At 47.5% G+C, this 19,380-nt stretch overlaps 2 protein-coding genes across 2 annotated transcripts; one reads left to right on the top strand and one right to left on the bottom strand.

Moving 5' to 3' along the window:
- Positions 1 to 4,358: 4,358 nt before the first annotated feature.
- Arpc5 (Actin-related protein 2/3 complex, subunit 5) lies at positions 4,359 to 14,529 on the bottom strand. The gene is made up of 4 exons (XM_077670891.1): positions 14,237 to 14,529; positions 9,179 to 9,251; positions 6,577 to 6,753; positions 4,359 to 4,639 (listed from the first exon to the last, which is right to left on the bottom strand). Exons 1-4 carry the CDS (start codon positions 14,380 to 14,382, stop codon positions 4,577 to 4,579), a joined length of 459 nt encoding a protein of 152 aa, XP_077527017.1. The 5' UTR covers positions 14,383 to 14,529; the 3' UTR covers positions 4,359 to 4,576.
- Positions 14,530 to 14,635: 106 nt separating this feature from the next.
- Positions 14,636 to 18,290, top strand: Rpl35 (Ribosomal protein L35). Its single transcript, XM_077670901.1, has 3 exons — positions 14,636 to 14,753; positions 15,157 to 15,293; positions 18,023 to 18,290. The coding sequence occupies exons 1-3, from the start codon at positions 14,751 to 14,753 to the stop codon at positions 18,252 to 18,254; spliced, it is 372 nt and encodes a 123-aa protein (XP_077527027.1). The 5' UTR covers positions 14,636 to 14,750; the 3' UTR covers positions 18,255 to 18,290.
- Positions 18,291 to 19,380: the final 1,090 nt, after the last annotated feature.

Here is a 19,380-nt window from a genome sequence, read left to right as displayed (position 1 = left end):
GAGATGAATGCAGGCGAGGTGGTCCAATCCACATCGCATAAAGGCCATCGCACACCTTTCAAAATCCGTAAAATTTGCATTGTGAATGTGCAAGGTAAATGCAAGCCACGCAACTGCAGAGTTCTGCCGAAGCCATTGTCCTGTTACGCCGAAAGAGGGTCTTGTCGAAATTCCGTGAATTAGGTCACACAAATACATCAGCAGCATGCCTAGTGTGTGTTTGCTGCAGGGGCCTATAACGCCCGAGGAGCGGCTTAATCCTGCCTAGATTTGCCACTCCATGCCTTGGTCGCGTCTGGTGTACATACCTGCACTGCCCAAATTCTTGTTTTTGTGTTTGTTAGCTTGAGTACTCAAGTAATACACAAATTGTTTGCAGAAGAGCCTGCACTTTTTAGCACCTTTAAAAATTACAGCATGTGCCATGCAGGCGTAATCATTTCAGTAAGTGGCGCAGTGCGCACCAGCTTCCCGAGCACCCTCTCTGTGTGGTGGTACCAGCAGTGCAACTGCAGCGATCAGTGCATTTGTCTTGGCATTGTATATTGCGCACATTTCGTCGGGTTTCCTGTCTGGTGAGTTAAGTGTGTGCAAGAGGAGGGCAGGCGTTTGGATTACAGGTTGGGGCTGCAAAGTACCTTGAAGTTGCATGGGGTGCCTTTGCTGTTAACAAATGCTTTGAAATTGCACGGTTTGCACCCCTGCTGAAGAAACTTTCTGCGGACATTGCAATACTGGCTGCGCCATCACAGCAGTGCTTTACTTGTTCCGACGAGACCACATAATTAGATAGAAAAGTACAAAAATAGGCAAGATCAAATCTAGGACACTCACGAGTGATAGCCAGGTGCTTTACCAACTGTGCTACACACAGCAGATGCATGTGTACAGAGTTCGGAGAAAGAAAAAGTTTGAAATTTAAAGTAGAACACCACGGCGGTTGGTTGTGAATGGGGAACAAACCCGGCATTCGTGAATGGCAGTTTGATACTTTACAGACTGGGCCACAAGTTGTAGATGTAACAGTTGCTGACCGATTTTTCAGACTGTACAATAATTTGGACTGCCCAATAATCAGCAAGCTGTTATCACTGCACCTCGCGAGGTTGCATCAGGCTCTGATTGATTGATTGTAGGGTTTAACGCGCCGACGCAACGAAGGCGATGAGGCGCGCCGTAGTGGAGGGCTCCGGATTAATTTTGACCACCTGGGGATCTTTAACGTGCGCCGAAATCTCGTACACACGGGCGTTTTTGCTTTTCGCCTCCATCAGAAAAGCGGCCGCCGCAGCTGGGAATCGAACCCGCGACCTCGTGCTCAGCAGCGCAACGCCTTAGCCACTGAGCCACCGCGGCGGTGCATCAGGCTCTCACTTTATTTAGTGCCACTATGGTAAAGGGGCACTGACACGAAAATTTTGCATCTTGTTTTTTTTTTTTTTTTTTTGCAATAAGTAGCTAATGACCTATTTATCACGTGTAGAAACCTCATTTGTTTCAATGCGCAAAAGACGTTCTTAATGCGGCCAGTCGCAGCTTCGGTTTCAGCGGGTGCGCAAAAGGCTGGATTTGGTATAAGCAAAGCTGCCCACGTGGCTGTCAGACGGATATCACAGAACAGAACTGCCGTAGCACTGTTGATTCCGCATTGGCGGGAGTTTCTGCTAACACCCCTACGTACTGATCTCGTCAGCCGTTTAATTAAAAAGCGACCGTGGACGTTGATGCAGGCGCCCCGAGTGCAAATTGCTGCCACAGCTAGAGAATAACGCGCGACGCTCGAGACAGTGGGTGGGGAGACGTGTGACATGACGCGCACAATGCACAAGGCGGACACGATGTGACGCGATGCACAAGACAGAGAAGCGTGCACCAACAGCTCCACCAACACAAAACAGGCATTTTGGGGCAAGGCGCTCAACGAGTCATTCTGACGCCGATGTCGAAAGGATTCTGAACTTTCTTGTGCATGCAAAGATTAAAATCGATTTAAATTATGTTATACTGAACGGTTATGGTTGCAACTTCCTGGGAGATATCCCCACACACAAAGGAAGCTTCTACATAATTATCTCAGCTTTGAAAGTCCGTGTCAGTACTCCATTAACATCCGAGTCCTCATGTACATTAAGAAAAAATGCTACGAAAAGTAAAAATGAACGAAGAAGACAAGATGCCAAACACGAAGCAGTTAAACAGAACTCTGGGAATGCATTACTCAGAAAAAATGTGGGTTCCTCAATGTGCTACAAATGCAGAAAGGGTATTTCACTGGTTCCTCTGGTCATTGAGAAGAGGCTTTCCAAAGGTTGGTAAGACCTTAGTGCAAGCCAACAAGTAACTCTTGATTCCTTACTCGGGCCGTTTCATTGAAACGTTTTTCTTCTCAAATTTTACACAGCTAGTGCTCCACTTCAGTTAACCTACCTGCACTAGAACTAGCATACACAAGTTTCGCGCAAGGCATGCACTGTTAGGGCTTGCATAGCTTTGGTGTCATGCGAAAAAGCCAACCCAAGGAGCATGTGTGCGGTGAAGCTCGAAAGTTCCTATGTTGTGCGCAAAGAACTTTTATTACTCCGCTATTCGTAAATTTGGAATACTTCGAACCACAAAAATGCACTGCAAACCAAACAGCAACCTATTCGAAAAGTATTCAAACACCTCCAGCAAATACCAAAAAAGCTTGCAAGATGCCACTTCCAATACTGAGTTTAGGGAAGATGTTTCTAGCAGGGCTTGTTGGGTGAGTTGGTGCATCTTTGGTGAAAAAACATCCGTAAAAAAGAAACAAACACAAATAGAGTGGGATGGGGCTAGTACTAGTAGTCCCATCCAACCGTTTGTGTCTGCTCCTTTTTTTCACTAAGCCAGTCTTTTATAAATATTGTTTCATTGCGCAAAAGTTCTCAACTGCAACGTACCTAATAGTTTTATATTTTCTACCACATACAGTGAGACATTTGGACTTCTTTTTCTCTTCTCCAAATGCACACAGCGTGCGCCAATCAACACGCTGGCTAAGACAGCCCCAATGGTGGCTGAACAGATGTGAAGGTACGTCTGTACCACAAAGTTCAGAGAGAATGCCCACCCAATCTGCCGAAACTACAGAGATATCAAATGCAAAATATGGGAAGGGCAAGCTTTCAGGTCAGTTGTGCCAAAAACTACAAAAGAGTGGCTGCATTGACACTTTTGCGCTACATTCAAGATTCTTCCCCACTCGTCACCACTGTGCCCATCGAAATTTGCATTGCTGTCAGTATAAAGTAAAAGCTGCAACACTTCGTCCACAGTGCTTTTCCAAGCTTTAGGCCCCATCGCCAGTATGCTGCTTAGAGACAAGGCGGTGGTTCAGTTCCATTTTTAGAGATGATACATGTGGAGATGCCACAGCACTTAAAGGATGTCAGGACAGTACCATCTGACAGAGACGTCAGTGCATACTGTCAAATTTTCCCACATCATCCCCTTATCTCTTCACTATTCTGTTCTTCCCATCAACGACCCCTTTTTCCTTACTCAGATTGCAGCCGAGAGGCATTGATAGTCCTGGTAAACTTTTCTCCACTTTCTAAGAAAAACCAGTATCCCCTTCCCTCTTGTAAACACCACAAGTGATAGGGTGATGCTACCTACTCTTTTGTTGGGACCAAGTCACTATCAGTGTTTGTAGACTGCTGTTCAAAATTTGTTTTGGAGGGACCATCGGACGTTTTTGCTGACCGTGCTCCCGAACTTTCAAAGGCACCGAAACTAACACGAATTTTAGGGGCCTTTTAGTACATTAGACATTTTACCCCAAGAAGCGTTCTCTCAGAATGTTACAGTAAATAATTTTCTTGGGACTCTTCCCCGTATAGCCCCATTCGCTGCACTTTGCACTCTGCACAACATTCACGTGGCGTTCTTTGTACAACAGGTGTGCGGCAAAGCTCATGGTACAACTGACCCTAGAGAGCTAGGAGAGACCCCAATCTAAGTGAGAGGAAAGGGTGGGGGGCCCTGCAATGGCTTCACAAGATGGTGGGACTACCACGGCAAACAGGCAGCAAGCTGCACACGGGCCGGAGGGCAGATGGCAAAGTGAAATAGATTCGGACTACGAATACGCAAGCGTTCATCAGGCACAGGTGCACACAATGCCAGGGTGATGAAGACCAAGAAGGAATGTACCATCCATTTCCCCAGGTGGCCAGGAGAGAAGGACTGCTAATACAAAATGCTTAGAGGGGCTGGCTTTTGTGCACACATTGTTACGCATCTGTGCCCTCATTGCACACCTGACCAGAAACTGTTCACCCTTCTGCTCTTGCTGTCAGGACTGCGTTCAACATGGAACAGGGAGACCGGAGTGTGGGCAGAAAGAGGCCTTTACTAGTTGATGGTGGCCAGGCGTATGTACAGCGTGCGTGCACTGCCACAGCACGAGAGCACTCGGGACTGGATCTCGGAGGGCCAGGCTGATCTGCTTGGCACCGTCGACGTCAGCGATTGGAATGGAAGGCCCCACAGCCTCGTGGCCGGCTGGGCCAGGAAGGGGGGCGCACCAGCCCCCTCCACAGGGTCGTCCTCAGACCCTCTTGCGGTCGGTCATGACGCGCACTATGGAACCAATGCCACCAGCCGCGTAGGCCTGCAGGAGCAACAACAGGCACAGAATTATTACCACTGCTCAGAGGGACACCGCTAAACAATGGAAACGTGGGCTTGGATCAATACAGTGGCCTGCCGAGAAAACAGACGTATACCACTCTTACATGCACATTCTCTAAAATGGGGTAGAAAACGTTAACACAGGTGTCACTGCTACAGGCCATTCTGTGAAGCTTGCACCGGAAGGGGTAAAAAAAATTTTGCAACAAATGCACCTCCAGAAGTTTATAAAACTATTGCCACGTAGTAGAAGCTTTATAGGGTTATGTTTGAGTATCAATAAACAAAGAAACCTAGAAACAGTATGATACAAGCCAGGTTATGCAGCGACACAAGAAGTTAAAAAGAAAAGCTGGGGAATTTGGAGGGGGGGGGGGGGGGGGTGCACACTGACACTGCACGTCGTTGGTGGAAAGCTTTCATTTTATTCATTTTACGAAGGATTGGGGGTGGGGTGCTGGGCCCACCCAACCTGTGTGTGTGTGCGTGTACTTGCAACTCAATAGTCACAATGAAAATCAAAATCATAAGACTTATTATAAATTATAATGTTTCAGCCGCAGATTAGCTTTCCTCAAAGATCTTTGAGAAAAGACGCTCAAAAGCCGGTCCCCGGCAGAAACGTTAAAATAAATCTTGTAGTTTTTCACTGTGACTATTCAATCGTACAGTTAATCTAATAGCCAGAAACATATATATATATATATAATCTTATGGATTAATGAAGCTGCACACGTCAATCCATTTTGCTTTAATCTAATTTTCATTATAATGCATTGACAGGATCAAATACAGTCACTCTGTGAGTGATGAAGCCACAGCTCCATACTGCACTGAGTAAAAGTTGCCACGGGGGGAACTAATTTCTCCCCTAGTCTGTAGCTGTCATCGGAATACATCAGCACTACATTTACCTTAGAATCTGAATCATATACGAAAATGGTTGGGAATAGATTAAAGGTGAGAAATACGGTATGTTCTTGAAGGGAATAACCCGGCCATTAACCCTTTGACGGTCACGGACGTACATGTGCGTCCTCTGCAAACACCTTCAAAATGGTCAATAACGTGCATGTACGCTATCGCTTGTATGTTTAAAAAGCGCGCCTTTTTCGCCAACTTCTCTTGCTTGGCATGTGCTGCCACACTGCGCAAATACGTCAAATTATTTTCTTGCGCCGATGGCTCTTATTTTTATTTTTTATGATTTACTTCAGCGGCGCGCCGGCTATCGCTTGCACATCCGGTAACAAGGAGGCGCGCTGGGTGTCGCCCACCTAATGCCCCTTACGCCCACCGGGTGCCTCTCGCTTCTTGCGCCTGCCACAGACCAACAGCGCCTGCGAAACTGATCAGGCTCTTTTCTCCTTTTTGTATTTTTTTGGGAGCGGTGCACCGTCTATTGCTCGCGCATCCGGCCGCGCGCGCGCAGGCGCAGCGGCTGGTTTTGGTATCGTCCTCCGGGTGCTTCCCTCTTTTTGCACCCGCGAAACTGATGTCTATCTGATTTCGATTCACTCAAAAGGTACCGGCTTGTTCCTCTCTTGTTTGTATTTAGAATTTTTCTTGTGTTACTCATGAATAAACCGCATGTATGTAACAACACAAACGATTTTTTTGTCACTTTATGGGCACACTATTACGATAATTTTTTCTTGAAATAGATTCATCCAAAGAATTTAAATCAGCAATAAAAAAAAATCGACCCTGGGGGGTCGCATTTGACGAAAAAATTCAACCCTCAAAGGGTTAAAAGACAATGGTCCCTTGACATGCTGCTTTTTTTCTATGCTGGTCAGTGCGGCAACGTTTTTAGGGTGGTTTTGCACACGACAGCATCCATACGGGTGATCAGACAGAGCTGTGGTGAGGGGAGGAGGCGCACAACAGAGCGGAGGGGAAGGGAGCCGGCCCGACCTTCTCGTGCCAGGCTAGCAGGTGTCCCGAGCTGCCCTCGGAGGGGCTCTCGAAGCCGCGGTAAATGTACTTCATGAGCACGTCCACCGAGTCCCGGTCCAGGCTGCCCACCGCCTGCTCCATCTCGCTCGCCTTCACCGCCAGCAGCACGCGCATGGCCAGGGCACTAGCCGCATCCTGCGCCACACACCGCCAGCACAGAGAGGGCTCGCTCACTGATCTGTGCGAGCAACATGCAGCAGCCAGCACAAAACAGCGGCGCCGTCCTCTGCGCATCCTGCCTCGCGTTGGGTTCACCGCACACTGCCTTTCCTGCCTTGAGCGCCAAAGCTGCATCTGACATTAAAGTCGAGTGTAGAGTGACTGTCTGTTCATTCGATCAACTGTGTCCCGGCTCATGGCCAAGGGCGGCCTTACAACAATTTCTTTCACATCTGCACTAGCAAAATTGCTCCATGACATGCGAAGGGCACGAGCGTTGGGGAGCAAGAGACAGCTTTCCGATTGAAAGACTGTGCCTTCACCTGTCTCTTGAAGGCTGTCGGGCAGAGGGGCTGCACATCACTCAGCCAAACAGACGGCAAACTGGACTGCAGCTACATAGTAGAGATCACTGTGAATTTTCGTTAGGAGGACACCATCAAAGGTATGCTGCCAACAAAAGAAAATTCGTAAGCCACACTGTGATGTACAGGTGAAATTCACTTTTTAAATTACAATTTTTATGTCACCTTATGATTGCGATTTTTTTTGCAAAACTTTTGCTCGCACTTATTTGCACGCATGCTAGGTAGGACATTTCTGTCTGCAGCAGCAGCAGTCTTCTTCCATTTTATTTTAATTTACAGGCACAATCAGGTTTACCCCAAACATACATGAGTGCATGTTCACAACCATTTTTAAAAATGCTATAATTACAGGAAAGCAAAAACAAGTCTTACAATAGTTCCCATAGACCAAAATTCCTTTCACTGTGTCACCTGTTTAGATGTCTAAACAGAGGGAACCTTGAATGGACCTTTTTCCAGTCGCCCTCTGCGCATGCGCTACTCTCGCTCCCAGCGACCGATCCACCATTATCGGGGGGCAAAATGTAATCAAAACGACGCCATATTGGATTAGACAGTTCCGAACGCCGAGCCAGCTAAAGTGCTGCTTCATTTTCTGAGTACTAAAAGCGGCCGACAGAAATGCGCTACAGCTGCAATCGAAAAATTTCTCTGCCACCAAAACCATCCGTGGCACCTGGGACGGGTTCCTGAACTGCGCAGGGCAGGCGGAAAGAAAGGGGGTGTGTTCTTCTATAATCCCCCAAGCGTGGCTCGGGCGGCCGCCGAAAGAGGGCTACGCTACTGGGAAAAGGTCCATTGTCACCTGTGCTATCCTCAAACTGGAAAACACCTAGAAAACAATGCTGTCTTGGCCGAGATATCTGCAATTAAACCACAGATTCAAACGTTAAGCATGACATCTGTTGGAGGAAACAGAAGTGCGCTGTCCACATGCGAACTCCACGCCAGTGGGCAAGCAATACAAGTCCAGAAGAACTGGACACAGGGCGACTGGCAGTCGGATATGGTGACGTGATGGTTCCCCTTGCTGGTGTAATGACCTCATTTCGGTTCCAGGCGACTAAGCGCTCCCTCAGAACTCTGCTGCCATTAGAATGCACTCACACTCGTCCACTTGAATATCAATGCTTGTGAAAACACAAAACAGTCAAACTTACTGCATCAATGGCAGTCCAAAACGAAAACCTACGAGCTAGAAAAAAAAAATTCTCGATTTAGCACACCAAAGGTACATCTGGATAGGACACACAGTGCAGTGTGGGGCTACAAAGGGATTTAGACAAGCTGGAATATTGACTGTTCATGAGGTCTAACGTGCCGACACTACACAGGGGATGAGGCGCACCGTAGTAGAGGGCTCTGGATTAACTTTGACCACTTGGGGATCTTTAACGTGAGCCGAAATCTCAAATGGGCGTTTTCGCCTTCATCTGAAAAGCAGCCGCTGCTGCCGAGAATCAATTAAGCCTGCGTCCTTGAGCTCAGCAGCACAGAACCTTAGCCACTGAGCCAATGCAACGGGTTCATGCTGGAATATCGAGCAGGGTAAAAAAAAAAAAAACATGTACCGTATTTATTCGAATATAAGGCAAAGTTTTCCCCCAAAATCCGTAGTCTGAAAGTCATACCCCGCCTTATATTCGAAGCTTAGTATATATATATGGCGATTTATTTTACTCGTCATACTGCACTCTCGCCTTATAATCGAATAAATACAGTAGATGGCCATTTTCAAATTTTGCCTCCAACAGAAATGATGGCACATCTCCAAAAAGCAAGTCTTGCATGAATGATTGAGAAATCGCTGTATAGCTGCAACGAACAGCCCCAGTGGTGCACTGCGTTGCGTTGCCCGAGAGCAGTGAAATTCCTTAACCCCAACATGGCAGGTGCTGGGGTTAAGGCATAATCATATGAAGGCATAATCATCCAAGTGTTTGCACCAGCATCGAAGAAACAGCAATGCAAACCAGTGCTTCTGGGCTGCACTGCCTGCACACAAGCAGGGACATCCTACTGATGTGGCTCACCTTTACACTTTGGCATTTGGAGCCTATGGGCGCTGTCTTGAGAATGATCTTCAGCGCATCCACCGTTTTGCCCGTGATGTTCAGTTAAGGAAGCCACCTTCAGAGATGGGCCGCACATTAAGCGTAGGTGAGTACGCCCTCAATGGCAAAGCAGTTAAAATCCAGATTCACATAAAAATACAGGTGTCCCCTTTGTACGAGCCGCAGCACACTAGCTGATAGAAACAAAGCTGCTGCACTGCTCACAAACAAGATCTCTTGCCATGCAGACTGCAAGTCCTCAACCTGCAAACCTTAACTCCGAGCCCTTGCAGCACCGAATTTTTTTATTTCAAACAAAAAACATTTTTTTTGTGGTGTTTGCACAAACTTTTGGATGCCATGAGCCTACAAACAAAAAATTGAGTTAGTGCTGAAAGCGATTAGCCATTTACAGGCACGACATCTAATTAGGTCATCAGCTAATTACAGTTTTAATTTCCTGCAAAAAATAATTGTTTTTTGCCTGTTTTCGTAAATTTTGAAAATCACTGAGCATGCATACAAAAAAAAAAATGCTGGCAGTGCAAGTATTTTTAGATTTACAGCCATTTCATCAAACTAGGACTTCAGTCCTTAGAGTCATCCCGACGTCAGTCTGGTCTTCACTGCAATGCCTCCCTTTTTCTTGCCCTCATCTATTGCAAAAAGAAAAACAATAATTGTGATACGTATCGCGAGAGGCATCCTTCAAGAACTATGTCCCAGAAAACTAGCTGTTTTGGTCGTGTTCTCCATGTGCTCGGGGAATTTCGGGCAATGCCCTCAGAAAAGGACACCAAGGCCGAAAGGGTTTAAAGCAGATAAAGTACAAGCCACTCTATCAACAAGCAGAATTAGGTACACAGTGAATAATATTAACGAACCCTCTTCTACATTTGTGCTGCAGCAGCTGCATGTGTGAATGACAAAAGTACCTAATGCCCGCTTCATAATTAAGCGACAAACTATGATGATGATGCCTCATCTTAGCCACTTGTTGATTTACTTTCATTTCACAAGCATCAATCACTCAATGTCATTGCCACTTGCTTTGTTTCATTCTGGTAGCACAACCAATGCAGCAGTGTGCTGACAGGACTTGCTTTGCACCTCCCTAACAGCTACTTCGAGGGTCAGTCAAAAGCTCAGGAAGAAGGAAAGAGAAGTCACTACCTTAAAACAAGGTCAGGTTGACATATGAAGGCTGCATCTATGGCGTATGCAGGATTCCATTTTGGAGGGGGTCGGAACCCAGAAAGAAAAAAGGCAAAAAAGTAAAGAGAAACGCAACGAAAAAGAAAAAAAAACTTCGGCATTCATTGGCGACCGTGTAATAATTATTTTTATTCTAGAGGCATTGCAAAAATGGCTGACCGTGTGGAGAGGGGACGCCCAATTTGTGCAAGCTTGTTGGGTTGTCACTCACAAATGAACAATAATTTTCAGTTGTCTCGATTGTACAATAAGTCGAGTCAGTGCCCTTGTTGTCACGTCCCCCCCCCCCCCCCCCCCCCCCCCCTCTCACACACAATTATGACCACTGGACCAACATCAAAAAGAAAAACTGAGGGTTTCGGATACTGAACAGCCCACAAACTAGGGAGAGTACTGTCGTGCAGATTATGTTAGGAGTTTACCTAATCTGGATCAGAATACTAATATAAAATATTTTGGCTTCAAGCAGCACAGCTACACATCTTTGGTATGGTGCACATGATAGAGTGCAACCTTGTTAAGACATATTAGCAACTGGATATGCTGGTTTGGTGTGGGGGGATCTGGAACGTGTGACAGTAAAAGCTCGTTAATTTGAACTGCAAGGGGAAGCCATCTCAGCTCGAATTGATGATGAAAGCAAAGAATTTCAACAGTACACTGCGACTGGGAAGCCATACGGCATGTCAACAATTTGATGCTTAAAAAGGTGTGCGATTTCAGTATGCCTTCTGTGCTTGATGGTAAGAGCCAGCACTTTATAGAACGGAAGGCCTGCTCTTCTTTGAAACTGAAAAAGAGGCGGCCGGTATGCGACAGGTACGCTTGTGACCTGAGAAATGATGCCCTCATTTGCCGGCACACCACACGACTGCATTCGCGTCCGCACTGATGTAGTACGCAGAAAAAAGGGAGTCCTCCAAAACGTTTTAGATTGATTTTACCATCTCTCTCCATTCCGGAGGGGACATAGCCTCATGTGTGGGCAGTGGATTCATTTCTTCGACCGATGCACCAGACGCCAAGCCGCGGGCTTGGTAGTGCGTAGTTCGAATTATCCGCAGTGGAACCTACTCGCGTTTGAATTAACGGACTTTTTATATACTGACTTCTATAGAGCTTGGCCAGACCAAGTCGTACAGGTCAAATTATCCCTAAATTTGAATTAACGAGCTTTCACTGTATACATAAATAACTACAGCAAGACAGCTAGAACAGTACTACAAGTAAGTATCATGTCCCATGTGAATGTGTTCAAATGGTATCTGCCTAGCGCAGAACACAGTACTTGCTAAATGCTTCTCTGCGAATGCTGCCTAGTGTATAAACATTCCGTCACTCTGCAACATCTCTATTTCTTGTAACAGTTTACAACACTTTTCCCTCGCCACATCTGTAATGCAGGTGCCTGCATTGCAAAACGCAGAATCTGAAACATTTTCCAAGCGAGGTGAAATCTCTTTGCAAAAATTTTTTGCACCTAGCCCCATCCGTACACATAAAAAATTGCTCTTTCAATGTCACACATTTGCCAAACCTCTTGGCAACTTTTCGTAAGAAATACGAATTGCACAGCACTCACTCTTGAAAGTGGATGTATTACTGGCAGTCACCTTTTTATTCTGTAGGGAAGTACTGCAAGGCACTGCATCCTGATTGGCTGAACGGGCATGCTTCAGTGTGACTGCTACTTCTGCCTCTGTGCAACAATTGCCATCGGCTCTGCTATCAATGCAGTAATTGTGTCTCTCATTGCAATTTCAAACAGCAATGGTTCGATTCAGGCACTTTTTTTTTTCATTGTTATTATCAACTTTCATTCCTTGTGCTTCTTTGATCTTATTCATGACTTGCTCTTTTTGTATTTGGCCCTAGGTTGGGGTTGAACAGATCCTGGGTTAAGTTAGATATGAATAAAATGTAATTTTTTGATTATGAGGTTTAACACGCCAATGCTACGATGATGATGATTAAAGGCCTCCCCTTTGAATCCGGGTGACGGCATGCACCATCTAGCCCATCGTAGTAATTTAAATTTAGTTAGCCCTCAACTCGGATTTCTTTTTAATACTGCCCTGCCGCTACCCCTGGCTGGGATGACACCTTATCGACTTCCCTGCTTTTTTCCACCAATACTCTAGCCGCTGCTTAGTAATACCTACTGCTGACCAGTTAATGCTTCCATCAACTGCGAAGCCCAGTGCCTCAGGAAGTAGGACTTTCCCCCCAATTCTAGCCGGTGAATCTTTTGGCATTCTATGTGGTCGATTGTTTCTTTATCCATGCCACATCCCACACGTCTCATCCTGTGACGAATATTTGCTCATGTAAGTTCGAGTTCTCAAGCAGCCAGCCCACGCCTCAAAGAGCAACGCACTACCTGTATTGTTGTAATAAAAGTTCTCTTTCCGGATCTCTTTTTTGCTTGCTTTGTAGATTCCCAGCGATCCCTTCTTTTCCATCCTCTCTGTCCACATGAGTGTCTCTGTTTCCTTCACTTGCTTTTTAACTGCCCCCCCTTGTTTATTTGCCGCGGTCAAGGTATATTTAGTCGCCAGCTTTCGCGTCCTCTCCCGCCATTGGGTGTCCGCACTTTTAAGGTACACGTACCTGTGCCCTCTGGCTGCCCAGTTCTTCTCATCTAAATGTCTCAGCCGCTCCTCAAACCATATTTTACTTTGCGCTTCCCTCGCCTCAAATGAAGCCCAACCCATATCGCCTTGTACCGCCTCATTTGTAGTATTACTGTGAACTCCCAGTGCTAATCTGCCGACTGCCTTTTGGTTAACCTCCAGTCCCGACAGGATATCTGACTTTAAGCATAATACGGCATTAGAGAACGTAAGCGCCGGCACCATTACCCCTTTCCAGATGCCTCACACTACCTCGTACTTATTGTATCCCCAAATTGCTCTGTTTCATTACTGCTGCGTTTCGTATCCCTTTCAATTTGAGGTGTTCTTCATGGGCATTCAAGTAGCCTTTTCCTTCCTTAAGCCAGATCCCTAAGTATTTCTACTTATTTACTAGTGGTATGGCTTCCTGTTGAATCCTTAGTGGTGCTGTATGAGCTTCCCCGTTAAACACCATGACTCCAGATTTCTGTGACTACACTTGGGCAATGTCGCGCGCCGTAGTGGAGGGCTCCGGATTAATTTTGACCACCCGGGGATCTCTTACGTGCGCCGAAATCTTGAACACAAACAACGTAAGAAAACAATATGACGGTGCTGTAGACAGTAAAACACTTAGACCCCGAAATATAATCCCCACCGTTCATTCCTTTCTCACTTCCCCGCAAAACAGGAAGGTAGGAGTTCCTAGCGAGGTTTTCGTTTTTGATCTGTGGAAAGCATTTCCGTTTCACACGATACCTATGAACGCACTTCCGCTCGCACGTTTACAGTCACAGCGTGCAGCACCGCAGTCGGTTTTATACACAGATAACAGCCAATGTGCTCCAAGCAAACGTGTTCCCGCTGAAGCCCGTGAAGCGCACGGGATCATGACGCACCGGGCCGCAATGCCGCACACTGAAGCTCCCCAACTCGACGGTATCACGCACGAGACGTCGTAGCAGCACTCGGATGCTGCGACGTACCGCCAGTTAAAGGCAAAACTGCTGAGCAACGGCTAATGAATTATGAAACGACAGACGGCAGGCCACGGATGACCGGTTTAGTATCGAGAACAGCGTTATCTCTTTTCAAGGTGTGGCTGGTGCCGGGAAACAAGCCGAGAAGCCGAGATCGAGCCCCATTTTCAAAACCCGAGGTACCAGAGCATGCACCCGAAGGCTCAATGTGGGGCCACAAAGGATATTGGTTGAGCAGGTGATTCACTTCTTGCTCGTCGGGTCCCGCCGGTGGCGATTGCGCATCCAAGCCTTCCTCCTCCTTGTAGTTGTCCTCGTTGTACTGGTCGATGTCGATCTTCCGAAACGCCGAGCTTTCTGTGTTTTTCGACATGCTGACTTGATGCGCGGGGGGCAATGCGAGAAAACTAAAAAAATAAGGCAGACTAACAAAAAAAAGATGCGATCACCGCCTCACATTTAACACACCAACACACACCCACGCAGAGACGGATGATTGTTGCCGGTTGCCGCAAGATGACGGCTGGCTGGAGCGACAACCTGAACAAGCAAATTTAAAAGCTACAAAGTGTAATGTTTAAATAAAATTTACTGCTTAGAAACGTTTTTCAAAAAAATTACAACAGCAATTATTTGCGTAAGTTGAAGTTCAATTTAAAATTATTTTTGCAAAATTTGTTGTCAGTGCTGCTTCGCCACTTCTCTTTCCTTTCTGATTGTGTTGACGGCACCTGCACGGCGATGGTGAGCGCTTCTCCAATCTTGATTAATCTTATTTTTCTGAAGTTTATAATTTCCCTAACTGTATTGTAACTAGAAATTGATCGTTGTACTACTCGTTAACATTTACATTTCTTGTTCTATCGCTTTGCGTGATTGATAAAAGTGACAATGTTCGGGGCTCTAACCCAGCGCCATGTAATTTCGCATGCATTAAAAGGGCTAGGGTCTTGCTGCTTTCGCACTGGCGCATTAACGCATGCATTAAACATTCAAGCTGGTCGTTGGCAGCCTTCTTTATTCTGTGAAGGTGGGAGGCGCTGCGGATCTCAAACCTCTACGTGCACGATTACGGGGACTGGCTACTTACAATCTCGCCGGCATGGCCCGTTGATGGCTGGCTGATCCCGATCTCACTTGCTCGCAGGCCAAGGTAAAAGCGCGCGAGCTCCGTGGCAAGAAAAAGGAAGAGCTGGTGAAGCAGCTCGAGGACCTCAAGCAGGAACTGGCCGCCCTGCGAGTCGCCAAAGTCACCGGCGGTGCAGCGTCGAAGCTGTCCAAGATGTAAGTGGCGTGATCTCGCTATGGTTGTACCCCACGAGCAAGACAGACGGTACTTAAGGGGCATGTCGCGCCGCTTACGTATCGTCCTTGTCAACGCTTGGTTGAACCCTTGTGGGCAAGTGTAGTTGGCGTCTGTGTGTGTGGCGCGCTTGCACAATGCAATGTTTAGTTGTCGATGATCGCGGTCCCCCGTGCAGTCTGACGAGTGGCGTCGGCCAGAATATGACGGGGAATTGCACGTCAAAAACTGCCCGGCTGCTGGTTGAGGAGGTTCTGTCGAAATTTTGTTGTGCACTACGTTAGCGTGCGTGCCTCGTGGCCGGAGCAGCGTTCGCCACGAATTGGTCACTCATGATTGCGATGATTGCTTGGCGGCTGACCCTTTGTAGCGGGGGTACACTCCTGGGTGTAAGGGTCCGTTATATTCACCTGCACCACGTGTACCAGTGCAAGCGGTGCAGCTCGCGCCACCTGAACCGCGCCGTTCTATTCAACGGTGGTGCCGACGGGGGCGGGACGACTTAATGGCTTCGCCTGCACTCTTTGCGAGGAGGTGATGAAGCAGACGAAAAAAGTGCGGGTCAGGTTCCGCCGATTGACTGGATGACGAAACCGGAATTGCACTGCTGTGAACTGGTTCAAGAGGTGCTGGGTGAATCGAACGAACCCATAATTGCCCGGGCGTCCTAGCCTCGAGTTCTGTTCGTCGCTCGTCCTCACTCAAACGAGCAAGTCTTCGCCATTCTTCCAGTCGCCACTTCGTAGTGTCAACTGGATTCAGCATGTCGTTACTGGTCACCCACCTCATTGGCGCTCCACTCGCATCCGTGGTGTCGTATGTGCCCAGCATGCCCTCTGGTGGGAGACGCACAACAGAACCTAACACCTCCTCTAGGGTGGTGGGGGTTCAGTTGTTCGAACCTCAAATCAATGTGTTCTGCCGTCTCCCCTGCGTTGTCCCACTTCCGCCTCCCCATCCGAAGTCCTCAGCACCCCAGCCTGCACTTCGAACAACCTCGCACTTCCCAGCAAGTTGTTGCATGCCGAGGGTTGGCAACCGTTTTATTTAGAAGTCCAATTGATTTGACTGTGCCCCCTGAACTTCGAGCCACGGGGCATTTGGTCTTACTGCAGTGGAATCGAATGCAGAACGAGTTTGATACTTTACTTCTTGCAGTACTTCAAAAGGAAGCTGGTGGGGCTCTGGCGGTGAATGATTTATAGTGCTATCGGGCTCAATTTGACTCGCAGCGGGGGATTGGTCGTCGTAGCTACTACTCTGGCATGGCAGTTATAGCACCACGTAGCAAGGCACTTGGCAACTAACGGAGGCACAGCATTGTGCTTGCGGCTCAATGATTGTAAATATGATAGTGAGAATTTAAAGCAGGTGCCAGGAGAGATTACAGTTTTGACGAATGTTTCAGGTACCTTAAATGTTGCCAAGGTTTTATCTTCAATGGTATTTAAAGGGTCCTTCAAACACTCGTTAAGACCAACCATTTATGCTACAGTGCTCCAAGGAGACACCCCATGCTGATGTGTTGTTCCTTGCTAGCAGGTTAAGAACTACGAAAGTCATGTACACAGATTGAAAATGGTGGTATTTTCAATCTGGGCACACAAGTCATCAGAACATGTGCAGATGCACTTGCTCTCTGTGGGGTCATCTGATGGTCGATCGCACTAGCACGCAGTTCTGCCCAGTCAGACCACTGCGTGCATGCTCAGTTTTACTTCTGGGGCACCTGTACCTGATGTAAGGCGGAAATTTTTCTCACTGGGGTGCACTTTTTGGCACTGGTGCAGCTGGGGCCTAAATTTATTGTCTACTCTTGTCACTTGCACCTCCACTGTTTCTGAACGCGACTTTTCTGTGGGTTAGCCATACTGTGGCGTTGGCAGTGACAGCTGGGGTGTACACTGAAGACTGGTAGCTACGGCATTTTTTAATTGTTTGGCGTGGTTTGAACTTTATCAGGCAATGTTGAGCTGGAACAGTGATTGAGATAGTTAATAGCAACACATTTGCCGTGTGTTACTCTTCTTTGCCTGTGCATTGTCGATTGTACTGGCTGCTCCCAGTTTTGCACCTTGATTGGTCACATTTGTCAAAGGCCAAGAAAGGATGGGTAGTGTGCTGTTTAAAATACCTTTCAGTGTTGCTTAAGAGTCCCCCTCGTAACCTATGGAACCATGCCGCACATCTTTTTCTAATGCAAGCCGGGCTAATTCGTACATTTTCTCATGAAAATCACTACAAAAGGCAGGCAAGAAGGGAAGATAACAGCGTTGCTGTGTTATCCTCTTCTTGTCCGTGTATTGTGGTTTGAGTGTTATACCAGTTCGATCTCTGCCGCAGTGGCTGCTTTTCCAATTGAGGTGGAAAGCTAAAACTCTTGTGTTGAGATTTAAACACATGTTAAAGAACTGTCATAAAAATTAACCCGTAGCCCTCCACTAAGGCGTGCCTCGTAGCCCGGTTGTGGCTTCAGTGCGTTTAAACCGGCAAAATTTGAAGTGTGCCATACCTTGCCTGCGCTTAGTAACCCAAGTCTAAGGAGGGGTAGCGTTATGCCACAGCAGACCTTGGCTGGTTCTGTTGAGCTAGAGCAAGGCGAGCAAAGCGGAACTGTCATTTGAATGCACACATTGGGCCTGTTGGCGCTGCAAGCTGTTCTGTGCCACTGGGGGCCTGACCGGTGCTCTTCCCTCTCTCCCTTGTCTAGCCGGGTGGTGCGCAAGTCGATAGCGCGGGTGCTGACGGTGATCCACCAGACGCAGAAGGAGAACCTGCGGAAGTTCTACCGGGGCAAGAAGTACAAGCCCCGGGACCTGCGGCCCAAGCTCACCCGTGCCAAGCGCCGCGAGCTGACGCCCCATGAGAAGAGCCTGCGCACGCGCAAGGAGGCCCGCAAGATGGCCGCCTACCCGCATCGCAAGTTCGCCCTCAAGCTGTGATCGCCGTTTGCAGTAAATGTGTAAAAGCCCCCGCCACCTCTCTTGTTGTGCCGTCTCTTCACTGTGCTGCTGCCAGTGGCCCGTTAGGTGCAGCAGGAGCGCTGGCGGTCATTCCCCAAGGGCTATTGGGGAGTGCGGGTTGCAGCCATGCGTCTCCACAGCAGTGAGACAGAGAGAGAGGGCAACCACACACAATGCTGTTTGTGGTTGGCCTCGCTTTTAAGTGAAGCACTATTACGTGCGTCAGCCAATTTCGCACAAACTTCGTTCACCCCGTGCAGCGTCCAGTACTTTTTTGGTTTATTTGTGCAAAGCTTGATGTGCAGGAGAGGAAGGTTAAACACGGGTATGCAACGGGCCTAGCATCAACTGGTACATCAGGCCTAAACGTTAAACGTTTGGCATACCACAGTGTTTTCTCCTCCGTCTTTCGGTAGACCACCCAGTTCTCTGACTGACCTGTTTGAAATGTGCACCTGAGGAAGTAAAAATGGCCACTGTGTGGGAGCAACAGCAGTGGGCCGTCCCTTATACCATCTGGTTACACGAAAAGATGATGATGATAATGATGGCTTGGTGGCTGCCCCTTTGTAACGGGGGGACACTCCTGAGGGCAAATAATCCCCCTGGGGTCCTAGCCTCAAGAGTTTTGTACGTCGTCTCCTTTCCTCACGCTAACGGGCGCGTCTTCGGCATTCCTCCAGTTGACGCTTCGTAGTGCCGACCGGATTCGGTCGGCCAGCTGTTTGCAAATCTCGAATCAATGCTTGTGCTTATCACTAGTTTTGTTTAAGGGTAAGAGCTTCCACGTTTCACCCCCGCTGTGGCCCGCAGCCCTGTTATTTGACTAGGGCTCAATTGTTGTGATAAAAATTTGAAATTCTTGGACTTAACATCTGCCCCACCCTGTTCTTAAAATGTCCGCCCCTGAAAATTTTCTGGGGAGAGCTCTTGTCTGTCATCAACAGTTACTCATTGCAAAAAGTACTTGTATACGAGCTGCAGGTCATGGTTGACGCAAGACCTCAAAGTGAGACATTGGTTTTAAAGGCCAACTGCACTAAAATTTTACCTCAGCCAAATTTACTTTGAACGTGCAGTACGTACCACCAAACCAACTGGGACA

Source organism: Haemaphysalis longicornis, unplaced genomic scaffold, assembly GCF_048455015.1.
Source record: "Haemaphysalis longicornis isolate Haplotype H1 unplaced genomic scaffold, Haemaphysalis longicornis Haplotype H1 scaffold_1, whole genome shotgun sequence".
Lineage (NCBI taxonomy): Eukaryota > Metazoa > Arthropoda > Arachnida > Ixodida > Ixodidae > Haemaphysalis > Haemaphysalis longicornis.
This window is presented reverse-complemented; position numbering and strand designations above follow the sequence as displayed.

Excerpts from the sequence above, each read along its gene's own strand:
- Rpl35 (XM_077670901.1), top strand. Across the intron at positions 15,294-18,022 it reads GCGTCGAAGCTGTCCAAGAT|CCGGGTGGTGCGCAAGTCGA; the intron begins GTAAGTGGCGTG and ends TCCCTTGTCTAG.
- Arpc5 (XM_077670891.1), bottom strand. The coding sequence starts at position 14,382 with ATGTCGAAAAACACAGAAAGCTCGGCGTTTCGGAAGATCGACATCGAC. Across the intron at positions 9,252-14,236 it reads GTGAATCACCTGCTCAACCA|GGGCAAAACGGTGGATGCGC; the intron begins ATATCCTTTGTG and ends ACTGAACATCAC. Across the intron at positions 6,754-9,178 it reads CCAAATGCCAAAGTGTAAAG|GATGCGGCTAGTGCCCTGGC; the intron begins GTGAGCCACATC and ends TGTGTGGCGCAG.